The following is a 26,201-nucleotide window of genomic DNA, read 5'->3' as shown; positions in this document are numbered from 1 at the left end:
GAAGGACATTGAGGTGCTGGATTGTGTCCAGAGAAGGGCAGCAAAGCTGGGGAGGGGTCTGGAGCACAAGTCCTATGAAGAGTGTCTGAGGGAGTTGGGGTTGTCTAGCCAGGAGAAAAGGAGGTTAAGGGGGACCCTTTTTTGCTTTCTACAACTGCCTGAAAGGAGGTCGTAGCAAGGTGGGGGTCAGCCTCTTCCCCCAAGTAAGAGGCAATGAAACAAGAGGAAATGGCCTCAAGTTGTACAAGGGAAGTTTAGATTGGATAGCTGGGAAAATTTCTTCACCAAAAGGGTTGTTAAGCATTGGAACAGACTGCCCAAGAAAGTGGATGAATGACCATCCCTGGAGGTATTTAAAAGACCTGTAGATGTGGCACTTAGAGACATGGTTTAATGATGGACTTGGCAGTGCTGGGTTTACAGTTGGACTTGATGATCTTAGAGGTCTTCTCCAACATAAACAATTCCATGATTCTACAGCAGGTCTGGCAGACCTGCCAGCTACTGGAGGTAGTGCCTCTCCAGGAGAGAGATACTCTGGTATCTCCTTTTCAGACTAAAAGATGAAAACATACAGCTCAAGCACAACTTACTGGCCTTGACAGCTTTGGTTTACCTAGTCCAAAAAAGCTCTTGTCAAATACAGGAACTTGTTGAAGGAATTCAACCTTCAGGAAAGTCTGCAAGAAATTCCAGGTTTATTTTCCACTGGATAGTAAGATAGAGCCCACTCTGGTTTTAAAATCTAGTAATCTCTCTCTTCTGCTATGAGTTGGTTCAGCATAGAGCTCAGGGAGAGGTGGAACTGATCTCCTGTACAACAAAGCTATTAAATGGAAAAAAAAAAATCATCTCCAGCAAGTATGAAAAATTAAAATGTTTCCAAGAAACTATCATGATAAAAAAATGCAGGTTAGTTTGAGGTGCGGAATTTGAATTTGTTCAGTACCAAGTATTTTGTGTCAGGATCAACTGTTTTCCTAAGGAAACACCCTCCACCCCCAGTAAAAAAGCTTCCCACCTCACATCTGTAAAGCCCCCAAAACAATGCCTGTAAAACTAGCAGGAGTTTTAAAAAGTTGGATACACTTTCAGACCAGTTTTGTCCTCAAGATTGTTTCAGGGAAAAGTATAGGAGTGTCAGAAGCAGAGTTTCTGTTTTGAAAATCAACATTTCCCACCAAACAATGTTCTGCTGGAGATTTTCAAGCCATTTTAATTCTAAAAAGGCCAAAATCAGGAAGGTATATGAGACATTGAGCTACAGAATTTCATTTCCACTTGAGGATTCTTCAGTAGAGATAAACTAAATTACCCCAAACAGCTGCTCAGGGTAAATTTCATTTCACTGGAAGTTAAGCATTTTATGGAGCTAGTTTTCATCCAGAAAGTACTAAAGAGATGGGCAGGCTTTTCCATATTTTGTTTCCTAGTGTCTTGCTTAGAAATTACTACACGTGCAAGGTTCAAACTCCCATTTTGTGAAAAGCTCTCTCTTGATTCAAACAGAGCAGGTCTTGAACTTGTACCGTACCCCACCCATACTAGTCCGCTCACTGCTGGGATTCAGCACTCATATACATCTCCTGCCAAATTGCAACATTTGAACAGAAATTCTGTTCAAGCAAAAGCATTCAAAAAGTGTTGGTTTTCATTCCAGTGTGGAATTCAAATCAAACTTTGAAACCTCAGAATTTCTACAAAATGGAGTTTTCCTCCAGTCAGCTCAAAGGGCTGCTTTGTGTCTTGGGATCTTGCAAAATAACTAGATCACAGTTCTGTGGCTGGGACCATGGTTTGTGACTTCGTGTTTCTGGGAATTTTTAAGACACTGCACAAGTTTGCAATACATCAGTGTCGATATATGTAACTTGAGTTCTGCTAATATCAGATGTATTCTTTCCCTGCTGTGTGGCTTTGACTAGCAGTTGAATAGGCAGCAGCTTTAGAGCTCACAGGAACAGCAGACAGCAAGGAAGTAGTTCTGTCAGTACTGGCTGGGCATTCTGCTGCCCTGCCATTCAAGTGTGTGTCCTCATTTCATTGCCATTGTTTTACTTGCTCTTTCCAAAGTTCAGTGACCCTAAAGTTGTATCAAAGGCATGCAGACCAACCTAAAAAATTTGCAGGGTCAACACAGAAAAAAAACCAGTGTTTCCATTTTCCTTGGCACCTGAGCCTTATTCCCTCAAGGCTTAGGTAGTGTTAAGGGTTATGCAGATGGTTTGTGCTTAGTTTAAACCGCATACAGGAAGCTTTCTTTTAGCTCAACTTCTCTATTGTTATGCTATATTAATAGGCTCTTTTGAAGCTTAAGAAAGGGCTGATCCACCCAAATAATAGTTCTGGGTGGGTAAAGTTATTTAGAAGCACGTTTGCAGAACATAAAAGGCTGTTTCATTTAACCATTTCCTTGCCTGCCTGTGCAGCCAGGTTTTGCTCATTCCACTGCTCAAAAAGAGGAAGCTGCACTCCCATTTTTTAAATTATGAGGCTTCAGTCATAGGTATTTATTTATAAGTGAACATATTTATTCTTAGATTCCTGTAGTCAAGCCATAAAATGTTGGCTAGCCACTATGCAAACATACAGCTGTGCTCTGAATTTTGATCCTGTCCTGATTTTGTACACAGATTTTGCAGAGAAGTACCCCATTCTTAGTTTGTGCTGGAATGGCTGATTTGATTCTGCTCATACCATCAGTCAAAATTAAAGGCAGTTCCAGAAGTGTCTTGCTCAGGACACATGTCAGTGCCACCAGCTCTTTGCTCTTGCTATCCCCTTTAACTCTCCTGTCTGGCAGCTTGGTCCCCTCCTAAGCTTAGAGTTCAGCCTTATCAGTCCTGACACTAGTTTTCCCAGATGTGTGCTCGTTCTTGCACTTCCCAAGCGTTGAGTGGGATTTGTCTAGTATTTTAAATACTGAGAATTAGCACAGCCTTTGTCCCTGCTGCTTTAGGTGGGGTTGTGCAGCTGTGTGCTTTTCACCCCTGCTTCTCTGCTTTCTCCAAGCGACCGTGCCAAAGCGGATGTGTCACTTTGCAGCAGGGCTGCAGGGTGATACAGTGCTCAGGGGGAAGTGGCCAAACTGCTCAGCTTCTGCTTTGATTAATTTTTTTTTGCATTCTTTTTCAAGTAACATTTGCAACATCGACAGTTTTTCCCTTCTACCCAGAAATTCCCCTGCACCACAAGCAGAGTTTTCTCTTGTGCAAAAAGAGGAAGAGCTGAAGGAGCTGTGAACTCTGCTGGAGAGTTCTCAGCTGTAGGGCAAAATAATACAGCCTGGTCTAGGACACTGTAGGAGTGATTGGAGATCCTCACACAGGTAGCCATAACAGTAAAGGAGCAGGGACTTTGGGTGAGTTTCTTCTCAGAGCTGAACATGCACCCAGCTACCTCCAACTGCTTGGACTCGGGGAGCTGTTTGAAAGACAACTAATAGACAGACATCTTGGGGCTTTTGTCGCTCATTTTGAAATACATCTGTTATTTCAAATATCTGGTCTACATATTGCAGCTCTGTGGCAAAGAAAAAGGACTTTAAAGGCCCTAAAGAAAGTTTTCATCTTTGTGAGCAAGTGTATCCTATGATACAGATGTCATGTTTCTCATTTCCTAGAGCAAAGTCCAAACTTCAAACCTGTTTTTCTGTGGTCAAGAAAAAACAAAAACAAACCAAAACCAGCAAAACAGAACCCCAAATGTGCAATAAAATTATTTTCTCTGATTGTTACAGGTCACAGTTGTGTCACATAGTTGTGACCTGCTTGCAGCCAAAACTCCAAAACAGCCGTCCCACAATGCAGTCAGTTCTCGTCTACCAGGGTGTTTCCCGAGTTCTTAATAGAGCAGATATTCTAAAAGCAAAGAATGCACATGGGAATAAGCAATGCAAATCTATTTACTGGCAGTGACATTTGACTTTCTAAATATATTCCTTCCGTAACGGCCATACAAACACAGCGGGCTTTTTTCCCTCTTCAGTATGTTGGAAAGCAAAAGAGTTGCCTTTAATCTGTGATGACCTTTTAGGTATTGTTTTGATTTAAAATTTAATAAGTTTGAAATTTACTAACATTTTGTTGTCAAGAGAAATCACTGGAGAATAAGGATTTGTGGTTTGCATAGGTCTGGAAGGAGGGATTGCCTCCTTTTGCGTGAATGTTCTTTTGCATAAATGAAGGAAATACATTCTTTGTAGGTAGTGCTAGTCCATGTCATTGACATGTGCTTGGCTGGGAATGACAGTGCTAGAAAGGCACTTCATCTTCCTTGAAACCCTATGAGAGAGGCTAGGATTTAATTACTTGCTTACATCTGGTTGATGGACCTTCCAAGCAGAGGAAGCACGTCCTGGTTCAGGATTCAAGCCTTTTCCAAATAAAAAGAATATACTTTTCAGATGTCCTATCACCTGCCTTTGAATAGCTGATGGCTCCTGCTGCTTGCCACCTGGGTTTACAAAGGAAAAGTGATTACAAGTGAAATTGGAGGGTCAGAGGTACTGCTTTGTTCTAATTGTAAACTTTTTACCCTTATTCCTTTTAGCATTGCTCACCTTTGTTTTGAGAGACACAGAGTAGGGAAAACAGAGGCTTGGGGCTAATGTAATTAGTGACAGCTTCCCTTCAGAGCTTATTAAACTTTTCCTTTTCATATTGACTTATTTGGCCTGAGGCACAGAGCCTGAGTCAATGACATGGCTGGAAGCATCCACCAGAGCATCGTGCTGCCAAGACAAGCAACTTGCTTAACTGTGATTGCAGCTTCAGTTGTTTTAGTCCATTCAGGTTAGGCTCCCAGGATTTCTTCCTAACAATCCCCTCCCTCATGCAAGGATGATACAGTACGTTTTATCTGACTCACAGGAAGAAGGAGACTGAGAGAGTAAATTTCCATGTGTTCAATCAAATCAGGTTCAGATAAACTCTGGCCCTCTGGTAATCTCGGAACAAAACTGTTCCCTTTTAAACTGGTTATCTTCCCTAAGAAATACTGAACTAGGAGGTAGTTTGTAGAGGTGACAGGGCAGCTCTCACCTCTAGGATAATAATCTGTACTCTTCCCAGAACACATCCCTATTCTAGAATAGGTCCCTGTTGTTCTTCTATTCCCTACATGTTCCACCTAAGAATATGCTGGTGTGTGCTCTGCACCAGGTATGGAGTTCGGAGTGAACATCTTCTTTACAGCAGAAAACCAGTGTACAGCCAGCAAGAAACATACAGAGGAAGTTTTCCAATACATAAATCCATGCAAAAGTATCTGGAGGGTGGTGCTGGTGACAATTCTGAGCAGGTGTTTGAATTTGTTTTAGCAACACTCTTTCACTTACATCAAAGCATGAGAATGAGTTTTGTTTTTCAGGTCTGTATGCAAGCATACATATTGTGCCTGAATATTTTCATACAGTGCGTGAACAGGCTTCCTGAAGATGGCTTTGCAGGGGTCCTACTAAAATATACTGGATCTGGAGTAATAACTGGGCGAGTGGGAGTTTACAGGATTCGTTGTCTATTTATTTATAGAAAAATTAATGTGTTCTAGTAATTAGTGGTTAAAGGAGCAGTTCTGCCAAGAATACATTGACAGAATAAGTACAGGAGACTTTGGCTATTGTATTCAGGAAAGTGAAGGTTTCATCCATTATGTATTAAAAGCCTGAGAAAAGAACAAAGCTACTAAATTACATTAGGTTTTTGCTCGTTCAGTTCTGGCTTTTTATAAAATAAGCAGACAGGGAAGTCCTGGTAAGCAGAGGCCTACATACAAAACAACATTTTGAGGCAAGAAAGCAGTAACAATTTTTATTATTTGCTGTTTGTGGTGAAGATAATGTATTGCATTCTGCATAAAAATTATAACTCTGTACATATGAAACTATGATATGACTTCACGCATGCCTTCCTTCTGTTCTTTACAGATGACCCTCATAAGCCAGAGGAGAAAGATGAAATTTCCAAAGTCACAATCATAAGTCTTGTCCCATTACTGGTGATTTCTGTTGCTGTGATTGTTATCTTTTATGCCTACCGCACTCACAAGAAGAGGAAACTCAACAAGGCATGGGAGAAGAATGTTAAGCCCAAGAAGCATAAGGACTGCAGTGATGTCTGTGCTATTATGTTAGACGATGACCGCTCAGACATCAGCTCCACCTGTGCCAACAACATCAACCACAACACAGAGCTGCTGCCCATTGAGTTGGACATAGTTGTTGGCAAAGGAAGATTTGCTGAAGTGTATAAAGCCAAATTGAAGCAAAACACGTCAGAACAGTATGAAACTGTGGCAGTCAAGATTTTCCCCTATGAAGAATATGCTTCCTGGAAAACTGAGAAAGACATTTTTTCAGATGTAAACCTCAAGCACGAGAACATCCTCCAGTTCTTGACAGCAGAGGAGCGTAAGACAGATCTTGGTAAACAGTATTGGTTGATCACTGCCTTCCACGCTAAAGGAAACTTGCAGGAATATCTCACACGGCACATTATCAGCTGGGAGGACCTCTGGAAACTGGGTGGGTCCTTGGCCCGAGGGATTGCCCATCTGCACAGTGATCACACACCCTGTGGTCGTCCCAAAACACCTATTGTACACAGAGACCTAAAGAGTTCCAACATCCTGGTGAAAAATGATTTAACCTGCTGTCTCTGTGACTTTGGGTTATCCCTGAGGCTGGACCCTTCCCTGTCTGTGGATGACTTGGCTAACAGTGGGCAGGTAAGTTAGAAGATTGAAGGGGTGGGAGGGTAATGTACCAGTTGGTCTGCCAGTTCTGAAAAGATGAAAAAACTGAAAAGATGAAAAAACCTTAAAAGATAAAAAAAAATTAAGCTGCTGTGGCAGCTTTGACTTAAAATCATTAAAAATTAATGTGAATGTGTTTATAAACAAAGAGGCACTAAACACTAAAGCAACAATGGGAAAAGTGCAATGTAGGTTTTGTTATGATGGGAGAGCTGCATGTGTATATGATGCAGCCATCCTCTCACACTGAGCATGTATGAGCTTGTTAGCAGCTGTTCGTGGTGCTGCTGCAATGCACACACACACAAATACAATAAGGATCTGCTTCATGTTGTGAGGTTTTGACACAGTTTTCATGCCTGATGCCGTTACCCTTTTGTGTGACTAGACCCCATCCTGGTGTATCCCAGTATATGTGAAGTCAGTCTTGTGTCCTCAAAAGGTGTAAGCACATAACTGCTGATAGATAATAATTTTAAAATTCAAAAGAAGAATCCTCTTTAACATTATGGTAAATTCTCCACATGCAAGCAAATACAAGGATGTCAAATAGAAATAATTGCCCTGTTGTGTTTTTTCAACTAAGGAGCGTGGATAATACTCATTTACTTGACAGGGATGCCAGGGGGGTGTATATGAATGCTTTTAAGACTACGTAGATCTCTAAATATTGTCTCTTCTAATGAAAACTCCCATAGTATAAATTCAGACCATTTGTTAATTTAATTAATTCCTAATAGTTTAATTATACATACATTTATATGTGTATTTTTATATTTATATTTTTATACATAGGTCACTCAATGCCTGTACATTTAAACTGACTTTTACCTCACATGGAACTAATATTTTAGCTTAGAACATTTTCAGGGACAGATCTTCAGTCTGTGGTGCTCTGTTGAGTTCACAGGAGCTTTACTGTTGTTTATCAAATGAAGATCTGCCTTTGAAAGTCTCATTATTGAAAAGCAACTGTCCTGATCTCATTTTTAGAAGATCTATTAACCAGAGCCAGGAGTGACTGCTAATCAGTTGAGCCATATTTAAAATGCTACAAATACCAGTCCGCTACATATCATTTCTCTCCAGCATGCCAGATCTTTTTAGAGTTCAGTGAAGTCACACCATATTGTCAGTCAGAAGACTGATCCCATTTGAAGCAAGGCAAGGACTCTGAAAGTCATCACCCACAGATATTTGGTTGAAGTTGCAAGCTGATTTCTCTGGCATTGCTCAGAGACACGTGGAAGTAGGAGGATAGTGTTGATACTGCCGCTTCCACAGTCCACACCAACACTGATGACAAAGTACAGGGCTGCCCAGAACAGGTTATGGCTTTGGAGTTGGTGTCCTTGGACACTGGTGTTGAAGCCCATTGTTTTATTTTGTTTAGCTTGAGTGAATCTGTTTGGGGGTGACCCAGCTGGTCATTCTTCTCTGTGACAAGGAGTATGAGTCAATTGATTTGACTCCACTTCAACCTCTGCCTTATTCTTTTTGGGCACACAAGAGCAACCCACTTAAATTCCCCAACATTCCAGCTTCAGTGCTGTAGCTTTTATTAAAGAGGTCTTGCTCCAGGATTTGCCTTATGCATAATTTCGAAAATTTACCCTTTGACTCAAACCCTTGCCACCAGGAGATTCAATTTTATAACATGTATAATGGAGCTGACCCAATTTTTAATTCAAGAAAACCTGGAACTTTCTATGAAATAAGTAAGAGTGTAAGTATTTAACTGTTTTTCTGGTCATCCTTAGACACTAATATTGAAGGCAAATTGTTGGCATTACAAAGCCATCTTCTTTCCAATCTACCCAACTACCTTCCATATCATGCAGATACAGCCATTATTGACTACAATGCCAGTGCCCTTAGGCAAAGGCCTTAGGCTGGAAACCACCTTTTTCCCCATTAGAACCTTTGCAGGCTTTTGGGTTTGGCCATCTATGGTGGTTAATATTTGTAGACATTACTTAATGTGACCGTGTAAGTCTGGACCTTCTTCCCGCTGTGTTCAAAGGGCTGGTAGGTGCCTGCAAGGCCAGCAGTTCTGTACTTCAGCAGCATCAGCATCCTTGTAATAGATGGTTTCCCATATCAGGTAAAGAGAAATATCTACTGCCTCTCTGACTGATACACCTCAGGGCATGAAACATCTCTCAACAGCTTGAAAGAAATGTAAGATCTTCAGTAAAAAAAGATTCAAATGTCACAAAAAATGATAATGCAGTGCAGGAAGAGAGATGATCCCTCACTAGAAGTTGGAAAACCAAGAACTGAAAGCAGACAGGTATTTGCAAAGAAGAAGCATATCCAGACCCTAGAGAGGCAACCAGCTCCAAATTTCCAGAGGTTAGGTACCTAAAAATGCCTTTGAGACTCAGGAGTCACGTGTTTTCAAGATACAGAAAAAGTGTCTCTGACCGAACGACCTAATAATATAAATGCAGATAAAAGGACATAAGCAGACTGGAATCTGTGATAAATTCTAAGCAGGATGGATTTGATAGCATTCTTCAAATCAATTTTTCTCTGCATTTTTTTTCTGTGCATTTTAGTTATAGGGTATCATCCTCCATTGTCCTGCAAAACTGAAAAATCGTTTTCATTGCTGTGAAGGGAGTGTGAAATGCCAGACCAGAATTGGACTTTGTGGCAGTGTGAAGGAACTGTATTTAGGCATCATTAACTCTTGTTAAAATCAGCAAGGTTTGTGGGGGGTGGGCCATGTGCACTGGTAACCTTCTTAAGCTTTGGATGGGATCTGCTTGGGGAAGAAATCATGTGCTAGGGAGTTAATGGTAGCAACAACCTCTGCTTCAGAGTTTCCATATGTACGTCTCGTGTTGGGAAGGGAGTTGGTGCTTACCTCGGTGCTGCTGAGACATGACTGTCCCAAGTACCTCTTCAGTGCATAGCTGCTATTTACATGCTTGGCCTTAAATTCATCAGTGTCAGTGTAGCAGGGAACTTAACTTTGAGACTGCTCACTCTGAACTTCTTCCTTTTCCGCTGTTTATAAAGGCTTTGATCCTACAACCGTTCGGATACTTTTGACACAGGTTTTCTGCTGTTGCAAGGTCCTATGACAAAGCTATGTTCCTGATCTTTCCTCCTTCTTATTATACTTTCCCCTTTTTGCCATTTGCCCTGAGCCTGAGGTGATAAGACATGTTTACAGAAACTTATAAAATGGGTGTCGTAGGGCTCTCTCAAGACTGTGCCTTTACTATGTGGCTGTCTGCAATTACAGACCCAGTAATTGAAATGTTCCTTCGAAGCCCTGCTTGCCTCTGGGCTCTGGAGTGATTGCTGTAGCGTAAACAGCTCGTTTAAGTCATGTGTCCTACTGCATCACCCACTTGTGTTTGTTCATCTCTGTGCTTAACTAGTCTCCAACTTGAAGCTGTCTTTGCCTGATGAAAGACTTCTGTTTGCAGTTTTTCAAGGGGGATACATTTTTTTACCTACCCTGTGAAGAGTTTGTTGTTTGAGAGCAACTGTTGAGTGATCCAAAAATTCTTCTTAAATCCTTTCTTGTGATAAAACCAGGCTTTTAAACTTCACCTTCTGTAATGCAAAATCATAATCTAGATCTCAGCAAAGCTGCTAAAGTCATTGCTGAAAATGGCTCAGTATGAATAAAGTTTATGAGAATGTTCTTTCAAAGGGGCAGATTTTTGGTTTTGATTCAAATGTGTGGTTCTGCATTCAGTATTTGTGTGTTTGCTTTCTTCTCCCAGGCCTGCATTTACTCTCCTTTTAAGCCTACCATGAAAAGAAACAGCTAACACTGTAATACACTGTGCAAAATAATACAGTGTGGTTCTTGCTCATCTGAAAGACACTTGGTCAGCAGCAATTGCTTCAGGCCCAAAGGTCAGAGTTTATCTGCGAATAGCCAAAGAGTGAGAAAACTTGTCAGTGTCAAAATTATTTGCTTAAGGAACTAAAAAGGGCTATTTTTTTTTCCTCACCAAGAGAGGTGCAAGTAAGTTGGTAGTCAGGACAATGCCAGATTCCCCTGGCAGCAGAAAATATGGCCTGTGCCAAGTATAGCCTGAATTTTTGGATACATGTCAAATGGCACTGTTTCTGTGAAAGCTGAAGTTAAATCACAGCAGAATCCAAAACATGAATTGCAATTTCAACTCATGAGCTCTCCCCAATCTCTTCTCCTGTAGGTTGGCACAGCAAGATATATGGCCCCTGAGGTTTTGGAGTCCAGGATGAACTTGGAGAACATGGAGTCCTTCAAACAAACAGATGTGTACTCCATGGCTTTGGTCCTCTGGGAAATGACATCTCGCTGTAACGCTGTCGGAGGTAAGTGCCGTCTGTTTTCTTCTCTCTAAAAGTATTGAGACAGACGTGCTCTCGTGGTTGTCTGGGGAGAGGGTGATTCTTTTTAACTATCTCTATGTTTTCTAGTGTATCTGGATGCTGTAAATTAACAGTCCTTCAGTAGTATGAGATGCACATGTACATGAGCAGGCTTGAAAGCCAAGCAACTGAATGCATGAATAAATTGATCCTCAACTGGTGTAAGGATAAATTTACTGTTAGGTAGATCAGTTTTAAAGATTATTAAAGTCTGGTTTTCCTATGACATCTTGTGTAACCATGGATTGACTCAGTCTGGTTGACCTCATACAAAATAATTGGAAACATAAGTAAATGGGAAACCCAAGAAGTGATAACTGCTTCCCATTTTCTTTCATGGAATGTTATTCCTCAGAGCTAATAAGGGCCAGTTAAGTGTCCCATTTACTAATTGATAATTTTAGTAAGAGGCATCATAGTCATATGGAAAGTTTCCTGTTTGCCCAAAATCACCAGATGCTGCACATCATGCTTTGTGATTTTGCTAGAGATCACCCATATGAGAAATCAAGGGATGTTTGCTGTATAAAGTGTAGCAACAAAATAAAAATGATTGGAACTGACTATCAGAACAGCTCCAGGAAAAGCTGCTATGCTTGTTCATATTCAGAGTTTCTTCTGAAACAAAACTCTCCATTTCTGCTTTGCCTAGAGCTGACCCAGAGTTCCCAGTGTGCAACACTGGTATGTGCTAGAAACAGAAAAGTTGCTGTTGGGATATCTGCAATACATATTGCCATGTTTGAAGTTTTTCACCTTACTTCAGGAACTAAAGACAAAATTGCGTATAAAATTCTTCAGCCTCCTGGAATCGTCTAACAGTCATTCTAAAAAATATTGCTGCATAGTTCAGGGCTCCCACGGGCAGTCAAAGGAGAGGGGCTGTAAAAGGTAACACTAATGTGCATATTACAGTAGATATGCAACTGTGATTTGATTTGTTATCCTTCTTCCAAAACCACAAAGGCTCCCTTTTCATCAGACTTGGCACGGTTCCACCTTGAAGGCTGCCATAGATGCAGAGACAGGACAGTCTTGCAGGCTAGAGCACTGTGCTGTGAGGAACATAGTGTACAGGAGGGAAACCAATGTCCCAGGGGAAGATGTGCATAGCTGCTCCTTGTTTCTCTACCAGCATCTGTGGGATACCACAAGCGAGGTCTCTGAAGCCACTCTGCACAGTGACTGTGTGGCTGCACCATGATGTGCATGTGCAGGAGGGAGGAATTGCCTCCATCCCAGTCTCCTGCTCTGTCTGACCAGCATTTGGTCTTGCTGGGTGGGCTGTATAATGGGCAACAAATTCACCCCTGTGTGCACCCTGCCAGGAAAGCTACAAAGCGAGTATGTGTGCCAAAAGTGCTAGCTTAAAAGCATGAAGAAACCACCTAAGTCTTTTCTAGTCAAACATTTAAGGGTAAAACATTTGATGCTTCAGGAACTGAACTTCAGTCTGACATATTCCAAGGCAAACCTATCCATATTTAAAGGCTTGTGGTCATGCCTGTTTCTAAGTGCATTGGCACAACCCCAGCCTCTCATTAGCACTTTTTGAATGTGGCAGAAGAGATTTAAAACCTGAGAAAAGAGAACTTTGCCCTGTCTCTTGATCTCTCTCTGTTTCTTGCATTTAGGAACTCACCTGATTCATATAAATATGAGCTGTTTTCTGTGGAGTCTTTGATGATGCCTGAGTCCCTTCCTGTTCATATTTGCTGAGTAGGGCAAAATGAAGATTGTAGCAAAAGCAAATCTTATTGCTGCTGTTCTCAGAAGGCAACTGCTAAAAGAGGATATAAAGGGAGTTTCATAAGGAAGGAAAATCACCAGCATGTTTAGCTGGAAGAGGTTGAACCATTATAACCTTGAGAAGAAGAGCTGAAGTCATTTCAGTAAAGGGAAATATTTCTCTGGCCCAGCATCCCCTTTCAAATGATGCTTAACCCCCACCTACATCCTGATTTTCCCTATTCATTTCATCCCTCAGTCATTCTCATCTCCAGAAACACATTTCTTGAATTTTGTTTCCCTACTTCAGTCATCTTTCCTGAGGTGAGGTCCCCAGAAAAACCCCAGGAGCACTCAGGCAGATCCATAGGGGTTGGAACTTGCACTTAGCATCTCTGTGTAAAGATCCCAGGATGCAGATCCTTTAACTTGTCACTGGTACTGCGCTACAACAGCATTGCACCATTACTCTTATTTCCTTCTTAGACTTTTCCCTGGTTCATGCAGTCTGGTTATCTTTGCAGCCAGCTGGTGAAATACCCTTACAGTGATTCATGACTACAGCTCCCCCTCTGCTTTCTTTCTCCATCTGTCACTTGTGAGACTCCCTTCTCTCCTCACAGCCTTCCTGAGGAGCTGCCTCTGCTCACGCAAACCCCTCTTTTACTCCTAGACTGTTTGGCAGTGAGAGAAATGTCTTTGCATGTAAGGCGGAGTAGGCTGACCTGATTGCAGACAGCCTTTTCAAAGGAGCCTGGAAGATCTAGGCTCTGTCTTTGCAGGGCAGGCTTGGCTGAGGTGTCAGCTCAGGGCAGTTTTGAGGGCAAGAATGGGAGTCTAAGCCGAGGCAACAGCATTAACAACTTTATTTAGGGAGGGAGGCATGTGAGGAATGGGGGCTAATTGCCATTCAGCCACATGGAGGTACAGGGACTGATTTCTTTTTCAAAGGGAGCTCTCGGGATTCATTTGTCAGCATGCAGGTGTTCAGTGAGTGTGGGAGGTGATGCAGGCAGGTCCTTTCACTACAGCAGCTTTGTGAAACACAGCCTCCACGCTATGCCAGGCCTCTTCAGTCAGCAGACATTTAAACAAAAATACCCAGCAGCACAATCCGTACTGTGAAGCTGCTGTAGTAAATAAGCAGGTGGGGATCGGCTTTTGAGAAAGGCCATGCTGTTCGTTGTTACTTTGTTGTGCTAAATATGGAGCAGCAGAAATGGGGCACGAGGGAAAGGGAGACAGAGGCAAAGATCGAGGTTGACTGATTTTTCACCAGAGTATAATTTAAGAGGCATATTTAGAAACTCAGCAATACTACTTTGGGGAGAACTTCAACTGTACCACACTGCTGTTAACTTGGTATTTCATTCAGCACAACAGCTGTGCACCAGATGCTGCACGTTGCAAGAAATACAATTTTCATCTCAACCACTTGCTTTCAGAGTGACACAGCTTTGGTGACTGAGACAAGTGTAATTTCTCTGACAGCCTCCTAGAAAGAAAAGAAAACCATCTGGTTTGTATTGCAACTGGTGTGGGTGAGGGACTGTTGGGGGTGGCAGAGGAGAAGGAGAGGAAAGCGAACTTCTGGATACATGGGTTTGGTGAAGAGGGAGAAGAGAAACCCCTCAGAAAATGGCGATGTTGCTCAAGCAGTGGTGTGGTGACTGGCTTTGGTATAGTAGTAACAGGGCTTTGTTTAAAATGGCAGCCTTGCTTTACTGGAGCTGTGTTTCATGTGAATAAAATCAGGATTAATCTTATGCTTACTTGGAAAGACTCAGCCAAGAGCCGCAGTTTGGCAGCTAAACATTTGTGCATCCGGTACCTCATGAAATGCTCAGCTTTCATCACACTGACGTGGAGCGGTGACGTTTCTGGCAGTAGGGAGCAATTAGATGGCCTGTACAGCGGGGCTGTGCCTGTGCACTGGGCCCTGAGGTGGCTCCAGCTGGGGCCTGATTTAAATTTCTCCTTTTGTGGAGCAGAGACCAGTTAGGGCATGTCTGCAGCTGGCTTGTAGTGGCATACAGCCCTGGCTGGTAGATCCACACAGTGCAGCATCACCCCATGACAGGCACCCATGTCCTAGAAATTCTCCAAGTGTCACCACAGTGCTAGATGTAAGGTAGCATGTCCTTCAACAAGCCATGTGGCAGTGGATAAGGTCACTGCACCACGCCCCATGTCAAGCACTGATGTGCTCTGTGTTTGCTACTTTCCTACCTCAGGATTCAGTGTACATTGACTGAGCATCCCCTAAGCCTACACTGATGGCAGGGCTCGTGCACTCCCAAACCTATGGAAGAGTGACTGTGTCTTTGATCATCAGATGTGAAGTCACTTAAGAGATATCTGTGCTCAGTGAGTTCACCCATCCCAGTGCACCCTTCCCCTTAGCAGGGAAACCTAGGGAAATTTATGAAGTAAGCATTTGACAGCTCCTTAAACTTGGCCGTGAAATAGCTTTTGGGCCTCTGCTTTGGGCCTTATTTTCCCTTTGTGCAACAGCGCAAGCTGGCAGATTCACTCCCCAAGTTCCCCTAGCATGAAGAAAGACACTATCTGAAGGACACTACTGTGTTTGCATGAGTTGTCACAGTAGCTCCGCTATCAACTGATTTATCCCTTCTGCCCCCTCATAAGCTCTAAATAAAGGGGCATTTCAAAGGGACCTAGAAGTTCCCAAACACAAGCTCACTGCTGTGGACTGTGCCTCACAGTTGATTTCTGCTGGCCTTTCACCTCACTCCTGCTTTGATTCTGCAAATAGGTCTTCATCATCCAGCATGAGAAGCTGTCCCACAGAAATCAGTAAGACAGATCACGAGGGAGTGTCAACAGGGTTTGTGTGTATGCTCTTCTGACCCAAAGAAAATTTCACTGCAAAAAGCTTAGAGTAGAAAAAGACCACAAGTGAGCCAAATTTTCCAAGCTTTCATCACATGCAACAAATAGATTTTCAGTAATGTCCCTGTTTGGGGCTAAAAATCCAATCCCAGCCTTTCTGAGAGTTATGGCTAGGCCAATGTCAAAAGAAACTAGAGGTACAGCAGTTAGTAGTGCAAGTCTCAACCATGAAGATTAAATGCTGGAGGTTAAAGTTGAAGGAAGTCTGCCATTATTGAATGCTAAAGGTTCTGTAGTTCATGGTTCCTGATGTATTTATGGTACTTCATCCAGTTGTCATATTTAGTGGCCAACCGGCCTAAAATCGATCAAAAGAAACATATAAGACATGAGAAATAGAATCAGCATCTGGATACAGCCATGCACAGGCAGCTAGGCACAAACATCTTAACCTACCTCAAATTGACATCTATTACATCTACTATAGCAGGTAAACATGATCCATGAATAACACCAGCTCTTACTGCAAAATGTGTCTGACAGTTGAGATTCCACAGCATTAGGATGACTTACTGCATGAGGATTTAGTGGGCTTTTTTTTTCTTTCCAAGGGAAAGAGAAACATGATAATATATAGCAAGAAGATGCCACATGCTTTTCAAACTGAGGGAAGGCATGACTGTATTAGTAGAAAGTCATTACAGTGACTTGGCATCTGGCCTCAATTTCTCTTTCTTTACCATAAACAAAAACAAAGCAGCAACAAAAAATCCAAATGTGAAAAACCTATCCAATCTTTATCTTTGGAAGAGGAATGCTCATAACTTATAAACAATTTCTCAAACAGGGAAAATGTATTATGAATCTATCAGGTCCCAGGAAAGGCTTTCCTTTCTCCTGCTTGAACCACCTCATGAACCTGAGCAACCTTCAGATTAAATCAGTGAGAGGGAACAAGTCGGTACCACAGCACCAACTTTCCTCTGTTGGTCATTCAGACTCCTCCGACTCCTCACACTGCAAGATCTCAGAGCCTTGGCTGGTGTCCATGACCACTACCACAACTAAACCATGACTGGTGGAGATGGTGCAGGAAATGGCCATCTAGGTCACGCGATTTAAATTTTCCCAGCGAACTTTAATATTTTTGTTAGCTTTGAACATACAGGTATGTGCAATATAATCACTGTGCATCCGCTGCATGGTAACGCAGGTCTGACTAGCAAGATGGCAACTTCCCAATTCATTTCTAGGGCTGAAGTCTTGTAAATTTACTTTGGCTGAGTAATCTCCGACTCAGATTAATGTGGGTGAAACTGGTATGCCTTCTTGTACGGGAAAGAAGGCGAAGCAGTCTTTGGCACTTGGGTTTTAAAATATAGGAGTTCTGTTTCTGGACTATAGCCATTCTCCAGAGCATTGTGTGGACAGTGGCCAGCACCAGATGGCTAGGGAGAAGGAAGGAGAGCTCTGTAGGAGGCGTCTATGGGGTGATCCGCTGCACTGCACACAGTTGTTTGCAGCTGAATGTCTGAACGCTGAACATTTGAAGCACAAGGTTTAATATCCTTTCTAAAATGTTTGTTATTGTAACTTGGCCATTCTTTTTAAGCATTAGCCTTATAAAGTCTTTGTCTCATGGCCATCACATACAGGTGAGATCTACAGCTTGACTTCAAGGAGAAAATCCAAAGTTAGTTGTCTTCAGTACTGCCTTGTTTTTATTGTGAGACATGACGGATCTGATGTGTGTTATCTTGATCATTAGTTATTTTCAGTAGCATATCATATGACTCCATCCTTACCTTGCTCTCCAAAGTAAACAAAGCCAAGTTTTAGAGGTTCTTCCCATTTCTTCTGGGCCTTTAATCCTTACCACCTTTCTTGGAGCTTTTTACACCTTGAGAGGAGTGAGCAACTGAGTGCAGCTGAACTTTGGTTGTAACATTAGGCAACAGTGGTTTGTCTCTCCACTCCTTTGTCTCTCTTCACACATCGTCTGGGCACTCGCATGCATTCTCCAGACTGCTTTGTAGATTACACTTCAGTTTTTCTTGCCCTCAATTAATTCCTAGAAAGAAATAAGAGGCAGAAGAACAGGCCAACTTCATAAATCTTTATCTGATACCAGCAAGTCATTAGGCCGGTGAGTAAAGGCTCCATCTGTTCCCAAAGAAACCACAGCATTTTCTACACTGTGTCAGCATCTACTATAATATTTCCGCTCTCAGAGATTTCTTGAGTTTTCTCCAAAGGTCCCATATGTCTGCCTCTTCCTTTCTCTCTCTAAAGAAAAGCAAATAAAATATGCAGCATGCGAACAAAAACTAGAGTGGCGGCGGTCCCTTCAGAAAGCTGTGCCCCTGTATAATAGGCCAAAACTGATCCATTTTGGGAAGGAAGTCTAAAATAAGAGCAGACTACTACTTTCTAGAAAAGAATGCAGCTTAGGAGTGAGTAAACAAGGGCAGTATGGCAGCTTCCAGCATTGCTCCTTAACTGTATCTTTGTCCTTTTCAAGCAACTGTTTCATCCTAGCAATCTGTACATTCACATCTCATGACCTAGATAGATTTCAGTTTATATTTCACCTAGCAAGTGTGTGTGGACTCCAGGAGAGCTAAGGGTGACTAGCTCTTCAAAAGTTTGGCTCAGGCAAAACTCACCTTAAAGCTCCTGTGTTCTTTACCTCAGCAGAGATTGAAAGGCTCACAAACCATTATAGATTACTCTGCTTCTTGGACTGTTGCTAATATTATTATGTACTGAAGGGTTTAAATGAGAATTTTTTTGTTGGCTAGGAAACAAAAGGGGAGGGAGGGAGTGTGTGGGAGAAACACATTTGAAACATTTTTGAAAATGCCAACTGGCTTTGCTTTGTTTGGAGCTGGTCAAGCAGAACAGTGGCAGTGAGCAGCTAATCAGTAGCTCTTGCTCCTCAGAGAACAGCCAGCTCCCTTCACTCTTGGCGCCAGCACAGCCCAGCTAAATACCCTGTGTTTGCTTCTTCTCTTGTCAGAAGTGAAAGAGTACGAGCCCCCATTTGGCTCCAAAGTGCGAGAGCACCCTTGTGTGGAAAGCATGAAGGACAATGTCCTAAGAGACAGAGGGCGACCCGAGATCCCCAGCTCCTGGCTTAACCATCAGGTAAGAGCACCAGCTGTGAGCGGTGGGAGCTGCGCTGTAGATTTAGCTGCTGCCTGAAGCCTGAGCCTTAACTCAGTGCCCTGCCCAACAGGCTGGACCTCTCTTTGCGCAGAGTAGAGCTCTGTCACACACTGACACTGGTGCTGATGTGGTTCAGACGCCACAGTTCTCTGTACCGTGCCTGCCCCAAAGCCCTGCGTTTCCTGCTGCACACCAGTGTAATCTAAAAGCAATTAAAACAGAAACACTGGAAACCTGAGATCCAACAATCATCCAGAGAGCCACAGAATAATTAGGCCCTTAAAGCACACTTTGTGTAGGTTCTGAAGGGGCAAAGACAACAACTTCTCATGTGGGCCTCTGTTGCAGCCAGAATGGGAGCTTCAGACAAAATTTATTAGCGAAGCCCTCCTGTTGAGTCATGAGGTACAGAAAGGATCTCCTTGCTTTCTAAACATCTTCTCAGAGAGGAGTCTAGGTGTGGCTGGATCTGGTCTTAGCCCCAGATTTTGTCAACAGTTTACGTTTTAACGATTATATAGGCGCAATTGAACCATTATACAACTTTGTCTCAAACGATTAAGGATGGCAAACCAGATATATTTATATAAATATAAATATAAATATAATTTATTTACTATGATAATGACTAGACAAAAATATCTTAATCAGAATTATGTACTACACGGTATAGGAGCTGTCAGTCAGATGTCTCCAGGCCAGCTCTGTTAGCTCAGCAGCTTTAGATAAGTTATTAGTAGTATCACTCGTTCTATTGTCAGGCAGTTTACCAGGTCTACCACATCTTCACCTCACCATCAAGATGTTTGAGTCAGTCTGATTTCAGCATTATTTAACACCTAAAGCAGCATGACCCCCTTCTCCATTCACCATTGGTAGCTTTGCAAATCGGGCACTGTTCAACTTGTTTTACCCCATTTCCAGGGAGACCATCCTGCTACAGAGGTTCTTAAGCAGAGAAAGCAAATCTCATACTTTGTCATGGAGACCAGTCATAGTTGTATCCTAGCTGTTGACAGGTTTAAGGAAATATGAAATTAGTCTTCAGCAAGCCAGTCTGGTTTTATTCAGGTTGTGCATTAGCAGTCCATTTCCCCTGCATATCACAAAGCACTTTGTCAGCTTCCTCCATTCACGAGCACTACGTTTGCACTTCCTAGGCAATAGTAGATTTTTTTAGTACATGAAACTGAATGAAAACAAGCCAAAGGCATGCATCTCTTCACCTTTGCTCTCACTAGTTCTATCAGTAGAGATAAAATGTGACTCATATCAGAGAAGTGAGGTTTGGTCATTCCACTTCTCAATGAAATATGCTGAGTGGTCTTTAGCGACAAAAGGAAACTATCACAACCATTTATAAAAGCCCACACAACCAAGAATATCATCTACTGTTTCCATCAGGAGCAATGTAACACTCCCTTTTTCATTCAATTTGGGAAGTTAAAATCAGTCTGACATCTACTTAAAAAAGACCAAGTGACTGGCCAAAATCAATCATCTTTCCAACCGAGAACACCTGCCACCTGATGACTATGGCAGAGTGCAGCTCCTTCCTGGACTGCAGGGACTTGCTCCTTATGTACTCAGCTGTGAAGAGTAGGGTTATTGAGAAGGGGCTTTTAACAAGGGAAGAATGCTGAATTTTGAGGGACACCTGGGTATCTGATACTAGCAGCACTAAAAGCCCTTGACAGCAAGGCTGAGTGTGTGGAGAGCTGCAGCTTGAGGTACTGGGGTAAGAGCTGTGGGATACACTGTGGATTTCATCACCTCTGGTAATGATCTGGCAAGTAAAATTATCATGGATTTGGACCTAGGTGTCCTGCATTTGATTTCAGAGATTTCTTCCATATGTAAAACCCACATCTCAATCTGCCCCCAGCACAGGGCACCCCACCAACCAGGAGGGCCATGCACTTGTGCTTGTGTGTCACCAGAATGGGTACAGCTGGCTCCAACAGGGTTCAGCTAGGAGTCTAAGGAAGGAAATGGATGCTTGATAACACACTCAGATAACATTTAATGAAGGTGGATTTAATTCCCTTCGCCTGAATCCCTTCAGTGTTTCACATTGTGCTATCTAAAATGCAGTGATGCATCAGTTTCCGCAGGGCTGTGACAGTTTGCAGCAGCTGAGGATCTGCTTTGAACTCCATAAAAGTTGTTCTTACTGTAATGGCTCTTCCATATTCATTTCCTTCCTCTGCAGTCGTGTTTTTGTAATGAACTCATTATTCATCGTGATAAAATTCTGGAATGGATTTACATATTACAATTACCCCCACACCCCCCCTTAATAAAATTTGTTGCACTATTGATTTCAAGTTAATGTTTAATATTTAATTTAATTTACTGCTTGTAATTTCAATGCCAGCAGAAAACTAATGTTATTTTTATACAGACAGTAACACTGCTATTAGCACTGACATCAGTCAACATCACCAATTAGGTAAATTATACAATTAATGCAGTGTTGTGAAATGTTATTTTTCAAATAAGTTTAAGATAAATCCTACTTAATGGGCTTTTAGTGTCATAAAGCAAAACACAGTTTCCTGGAAAATACCTCATGTTTATAAAATGCATTACAGAGATGCAACTGGGTTTTTGCTCCTGTAAACGTTTGCATCAGAATTGAAATGAAGGTTAAACAGTTCCAACTGTGAGTGATGTGTTTAAGTGTTTGTGGGATTGTGGCCCATATTTGCACATAGATTTAGGTAGTCCACAAGGAATTCATAAAGAGCTGATGTACAGCCCAGTGTTGCTGGCAATCAGAATTTTGTTTGAAAAACTCGAACAGAATTCAGGCACGCAAAGGCATGGGTTGAGCAAGAAGTCATGTTGTCCTAGAATTCTTATCATATTTAATAAACAAAAAAACCCTGCCTGATTCTATAGCACTAGTCCAAAGCACCATTGTTCTTGTTATAAGGTATCAGAACACATGCCCAGAAATGACGGTACCAACTAAAGTGATGAAAATATTGTAGTAGGGTTTCTTTAAAAAAAACCAAAAAGCTATCAATGCCCCCATGGCAGAAGCAGCAGATCCCATAAAGAACCTCCGGGACACAAGTGAAATAACCCCCAAACTTCTGAGGGCACTAAAGCAGCTCTCAGAGAGCAGCTCTGTCGGTGGCTGGGCCGCTCACGGCTGCTCTTGCTGTGCTCCCTGCAGGGCATCCAGATGGTGTGTGAAACCCTTATCGAGTGCTGGGACCACGACCCCGAGGCCCGGCTGACGGCGCAGTGCGTGGCCGAGCGCTTCAGCGAGCTCAAGCACCACGACAGGCTCTCAGGAAGGAGCTGCTCAGAGGAGAAGATTCCCGAGGACGGTTCCGTGACCACTGCGAAGTAGCGTGTGCCCGAGAGCTCCGGAACGGGGGGAAGTCGCTCCTAGACGTGTTCACCTTGGCAAAGGAAGAAGTCTTGATCAGTGCCTTGACTTGCTTCCTGGAGGACTGAGGCTGTCACTACTCCCTTTAGGTTCCAGCTCTGGACAGGGAGATGTATCCGGGGAAATAAAAGCTGGGGGAGTAGCCGTCATACCCTAGCACTGGCAGCCGGCACTATGTCGTAGGAGGAGCTATGTATGGTAGCACTTCCTCAGGAAATGAGATTTGAAAATAGCCAATAACATTATGCACTTTATTAATGCCTGTATATAACTATGAAATTGCTATTTTTATATATATATATATATATATATATATACACATATATAGCTATAAAATGTGTGTGTATGTATATATATATATCTATCTATATATCTATAAACAGCTATGTCCTGGGGGGAAAAAAGTTGTTAAAAAAAAGTGCTTCCAGGAAATGACCAGTGCGTTAGAAATCCCACTCCTTAGGGAAGGAGCCTGGGGAGACTGGTATAGCACCACACCAGCAATTGTGCACTAAGCATTCTGCCAAAAAATAGAAATAAAATGCAATAAGAAGATGACTTTCAAACCACATGCTGTGACCACCTGGCTGTGGTCCTGCTGTTCATAGTTGCAGGAGCAGGCTCACAGCAGACAGGCCAATTTGACTTTGCAGTTGTACTTACATGGTCCTGTCTGCAGCACATTGTGGAAGGTTCAGGAATGTCTTTTCCCTCTCATCTTAACTCAAGTCCTCAAAGTGTCCCAGAGCAGGCATGTGAGGAGTTTTGGTCCTTCTCACATGTGTGTTTTGTTATAGAGTTCATTAATGTTGTATGTTTATTGCTTTGAATTCGTGCTGCTTGTAAGCAGGTTGCAAAATACCAGCAGGATGAGTTTTCCCTTCCTCCCATTCCCACCCCCAAACCATACAGAACAGGACAGGGCCAGCAACAATCCAAGCAGATGTTTTATATTTGCTGTGCATTCTGAGTGCAGGCAATACTATTTTTTTTCCCTTTCTTTTACCTTGATTGTGTTGCTGTAAGAACAAACTTTTTTTTTCCCCTGTATGTGTGTCTGATTGCTGGACAAACCACAGTCTGACTCTGTTCTGTGCTTTCCAAAGTAAGAGACAACAACTGGTGCCTTTATTTTTGCAAAAAGACCTTGGAGGTGACGGAAAGCTTCATAGCAATAGGTTAATGGCATATCCTGCCCTCAGCATTGCCTGCATTTAGGGCTGCCTCAGCAAGTCAGCAATCCACAGAATAAAAAAAAAAAAAAACCAAAAACAAAGAGTTTTTCAAGAGGATCCCTCATTGCTTACATTCTTTCAGTTCCCCAAAATGCTTAAGACAGTTGACATCACATTGGGCCTATATACATGACAGCAATGTGTTTAATAAGTGCTAAAAATTTTGTCTTCAGGTGTTTTACAGTGATTTATCCACTTCTCTCTTCCTCATAGCATGTCAGCAGGCCTTGCAAGTTAGAAATTCAACCAGCAGAAACCAATCCTGGACAGATATACCTGGTGTGATTTATTAAACACCTTTGACAGATAAATATCAATATTCCTCTCAAAGATGTTGCCATGCAAGTCAATAGGAATCATGCTTATTCAAATAGGAGTTAAGATTTATGATGATTTATGATGGCAAATACTTTATTTGAAATGGGTTTGTAAGTGCTTTTTTTTTTTTTTTTTTTTTTTTTTTGCATTTTAACCAAACTGCTCAGAAATATTTAAACAGAGTGGGGCAAAATCTCCACAACTTCAGTGGAGGTCAGAGGATACTATGGCAATTTTGTAGGGATGCAATGTTGTAAACTCATAGGGCCATAGGCAGAGGTAGGAGGTGTGGGTGGGGAGTGCATCCAGGCAGGTGGAAGGTCACGGCCCATTTCTCTTCCTCCATCCACACAGAAGGTCAGGGAATGGTGATGAATAGTTCCTGACAGTACTGACGTTTTTATGGGGTTTTTTAACACTACATGTAAAGGAAAATTTTTATTCTTTTAAGGAATACTTCACCTGTACATCATGTATGAAATAGGAATGTGAGCAATATATACTCTTGTATATCAAAAGTTTCAAACACTTAACTTGCTTTGTAAACTGTTTTGAGGGGGTTTTTGTCTTGTTTTGTATAAATCAAATGTTTATTGGAGCAAATAAAATAACACCAACTCAATTTAGTCTCTCGTCTCTGGAGCATCCAGGATAGGGAGAGGGCTCTTCCTAAAATGAACCCTATCCTAAAATGATTCAAGTCCGTTCCTTCCCACCAGGGTCCTGAATGTCATGCTCAGTGTGTCCAATGTGCATGTGTCCTGCTTTGCTAATGACTCCTTCCCCCAGTCTCTGCCCTGCCCTTCAGCAGAGCAGCACTAGCAGATAGCCAAACTTGCTGGCCCCTTAGCTCCTGCACTGTTACACCTTCACTAGTCTCAAAGGAAGGGATGGAGAAAGGGTTTACAGCTGATGCTTTCCTGCTTTTGGTTTGCTCAGGTCTCAATGTGGATGTGACTCTTACAGAAATGGTTTAGTCACGGACTTGGCAGTTTTGGGTTAGCTGTTGGACTCCATGATCTTAAACTTCTTTCCAACCTAATGGATTCTATGGTTCTATGATAAGGCCGTAGTTAGACCCCAGTCATTTTGGTGCTGTTATTTAAGTGAACCAGAAGGCAACCCACTAGATCTGTGTCACTGAGAAGTGCATGATTAATGTGCTTGTGCCTTACAGTTACTGCTCTCTACCTTTTTAAGCTGATACCCCTCCCGTGGAAGACAAGCAGAACAGAGGCACCAAATAAACAAAGAGGAAGATACTTCCCTCTGCCCTCTTTGAGTTGCCTTGAATGTCACTTGGGTTGAATCTAAGCCTTTGCACAGGGTGCAGTCCACCAGTGCCTGATATTGGCATCTGAGATGCTCCAGACATCACCATTTTTTCAATGACTGAATTTTCGTGCCAAAACCTCCACTGGCCCTCATACTTGGCTGCACTGAATATCTCCTTTTGAACCTTCAAGTGTGGATACCTCAAAGAAGCACCCACATGTCCTCATTCATAAGTCAATGGCAGGGGCATCCGGGTCCATTGCTGTGCTTGCTCATCGTCTGGTCCGGGGTCAAGTTCAAAAGAGGCACCTTAAATCAGGTTGCTCAAGGCCTCGTGGAATTTTGAGCATGTCAAGGATTTCACAGCATGTCAGAGATTTCAGTCTCTCTGGCACCCAGTGCTCTGAACAGAGCAACACACACAGCCAATGTCAGGTGTGCAAAGCATAGTGGCCACATCTAGTCTACAATCAGCAAAATGAGGGCTTTGGGAAGGAGGCCCTACCTAGGTGCCCCTCAAGCAGACAGCCACAGGTGACCAGCTCTTCCTTCAAGCCAGCTACCCTCTGCCAAGTATAGAACAGCTCTCAGCTTCCCAACAGGCATGCAAAGGCTCACTGCCCACATCCTTGTGGCTGGCCCCAGCATGTGCCAGTGCACTGGTGGCAGTGGCCACCCCTCAGCAGTCCCCACCACTGGCCACGTATTGGCAAAGATCTTCAGGCCCCGACATCCTGTTTATGCTGGCTCAAATCTGAGTCCTTTTGGCGTAACATAGCAAGCGTTGCAAATGCATTTTTAAAATGTAGCAGGCAAATTCCACAGATCTTTCAGTCTTGAAGTACACTATAACCTTGAAATAAAATACCCTGTATACTTTTAATAACTTTTTTTCAGTTAAGGCTTTTGCCCACCTTTCTCATCCTAAATATCGTATTCTACATCCTACTGTGAGCAGCTCTTCATTAGTGTGTCGGTCAGGATTTTATCACCAGGGTACACAGCAAGGAGGCTCCAGCTGTGCAGTGCAGAAGGCAGCCCTTGGGTTTACTGCTGAACCATGCAGTGGTCTGTACTGGTTA

The 26,201-nt window shown here is 42.5% G+C and overlaps 1 protein-coding gene across 1 annotated transcript in view; it reads left to right on the top strand.

Moving 5' to 3' along the window:
- TGFBR2 (transforming growth factor beta receptor 2) overlaps positions 1–24,466 on the top strand; it is a 60,764-nt gene extending 36,298 nt beyond the window's left edge. Inside the window, exons 4-7 of the mRNA XM_039549255.1 lie at positions 5,927–6,726; positions 10,941–11,082; positions 18,740–18,867; positions 22,073–24,466. Coding sequence (XP_039405189.1) covers positions 5,927–6,726; positions 10,941–11,082; positions 18,740–18,867; positions 22,073–22,252 — 1,250 coding nt within the window. The 3' untranslated portion in view covers positions 22,253–24,466. The remainder of the gene's footprint in view (positions 1–5,926; positions 6,727–10,940; positions 11,083–18,739; positions 18,868–22,072) is intronic.
- Positions 24,467–26,201: the final 1,735 nt, after the last annotated feature.

This window comes from Corvus cornix, chromosome 2, assembly GCF_000738735.6.
Source record: "Corvus cornix cornix isolate S_Up_H32 chromosome 2, ASM73873v5, whole genome shotgun sequence".
NCBI lineage: Eukaryota > Metazoa > Chordata > Aves > Passeriformes > Corvidae > Corvus > Corvus cornix.
The sequence above is the reverse complement of the archived record's forward strand: the minus strand, read 5'-3'. Positions and strand labels throughout refer to the sequence as shown.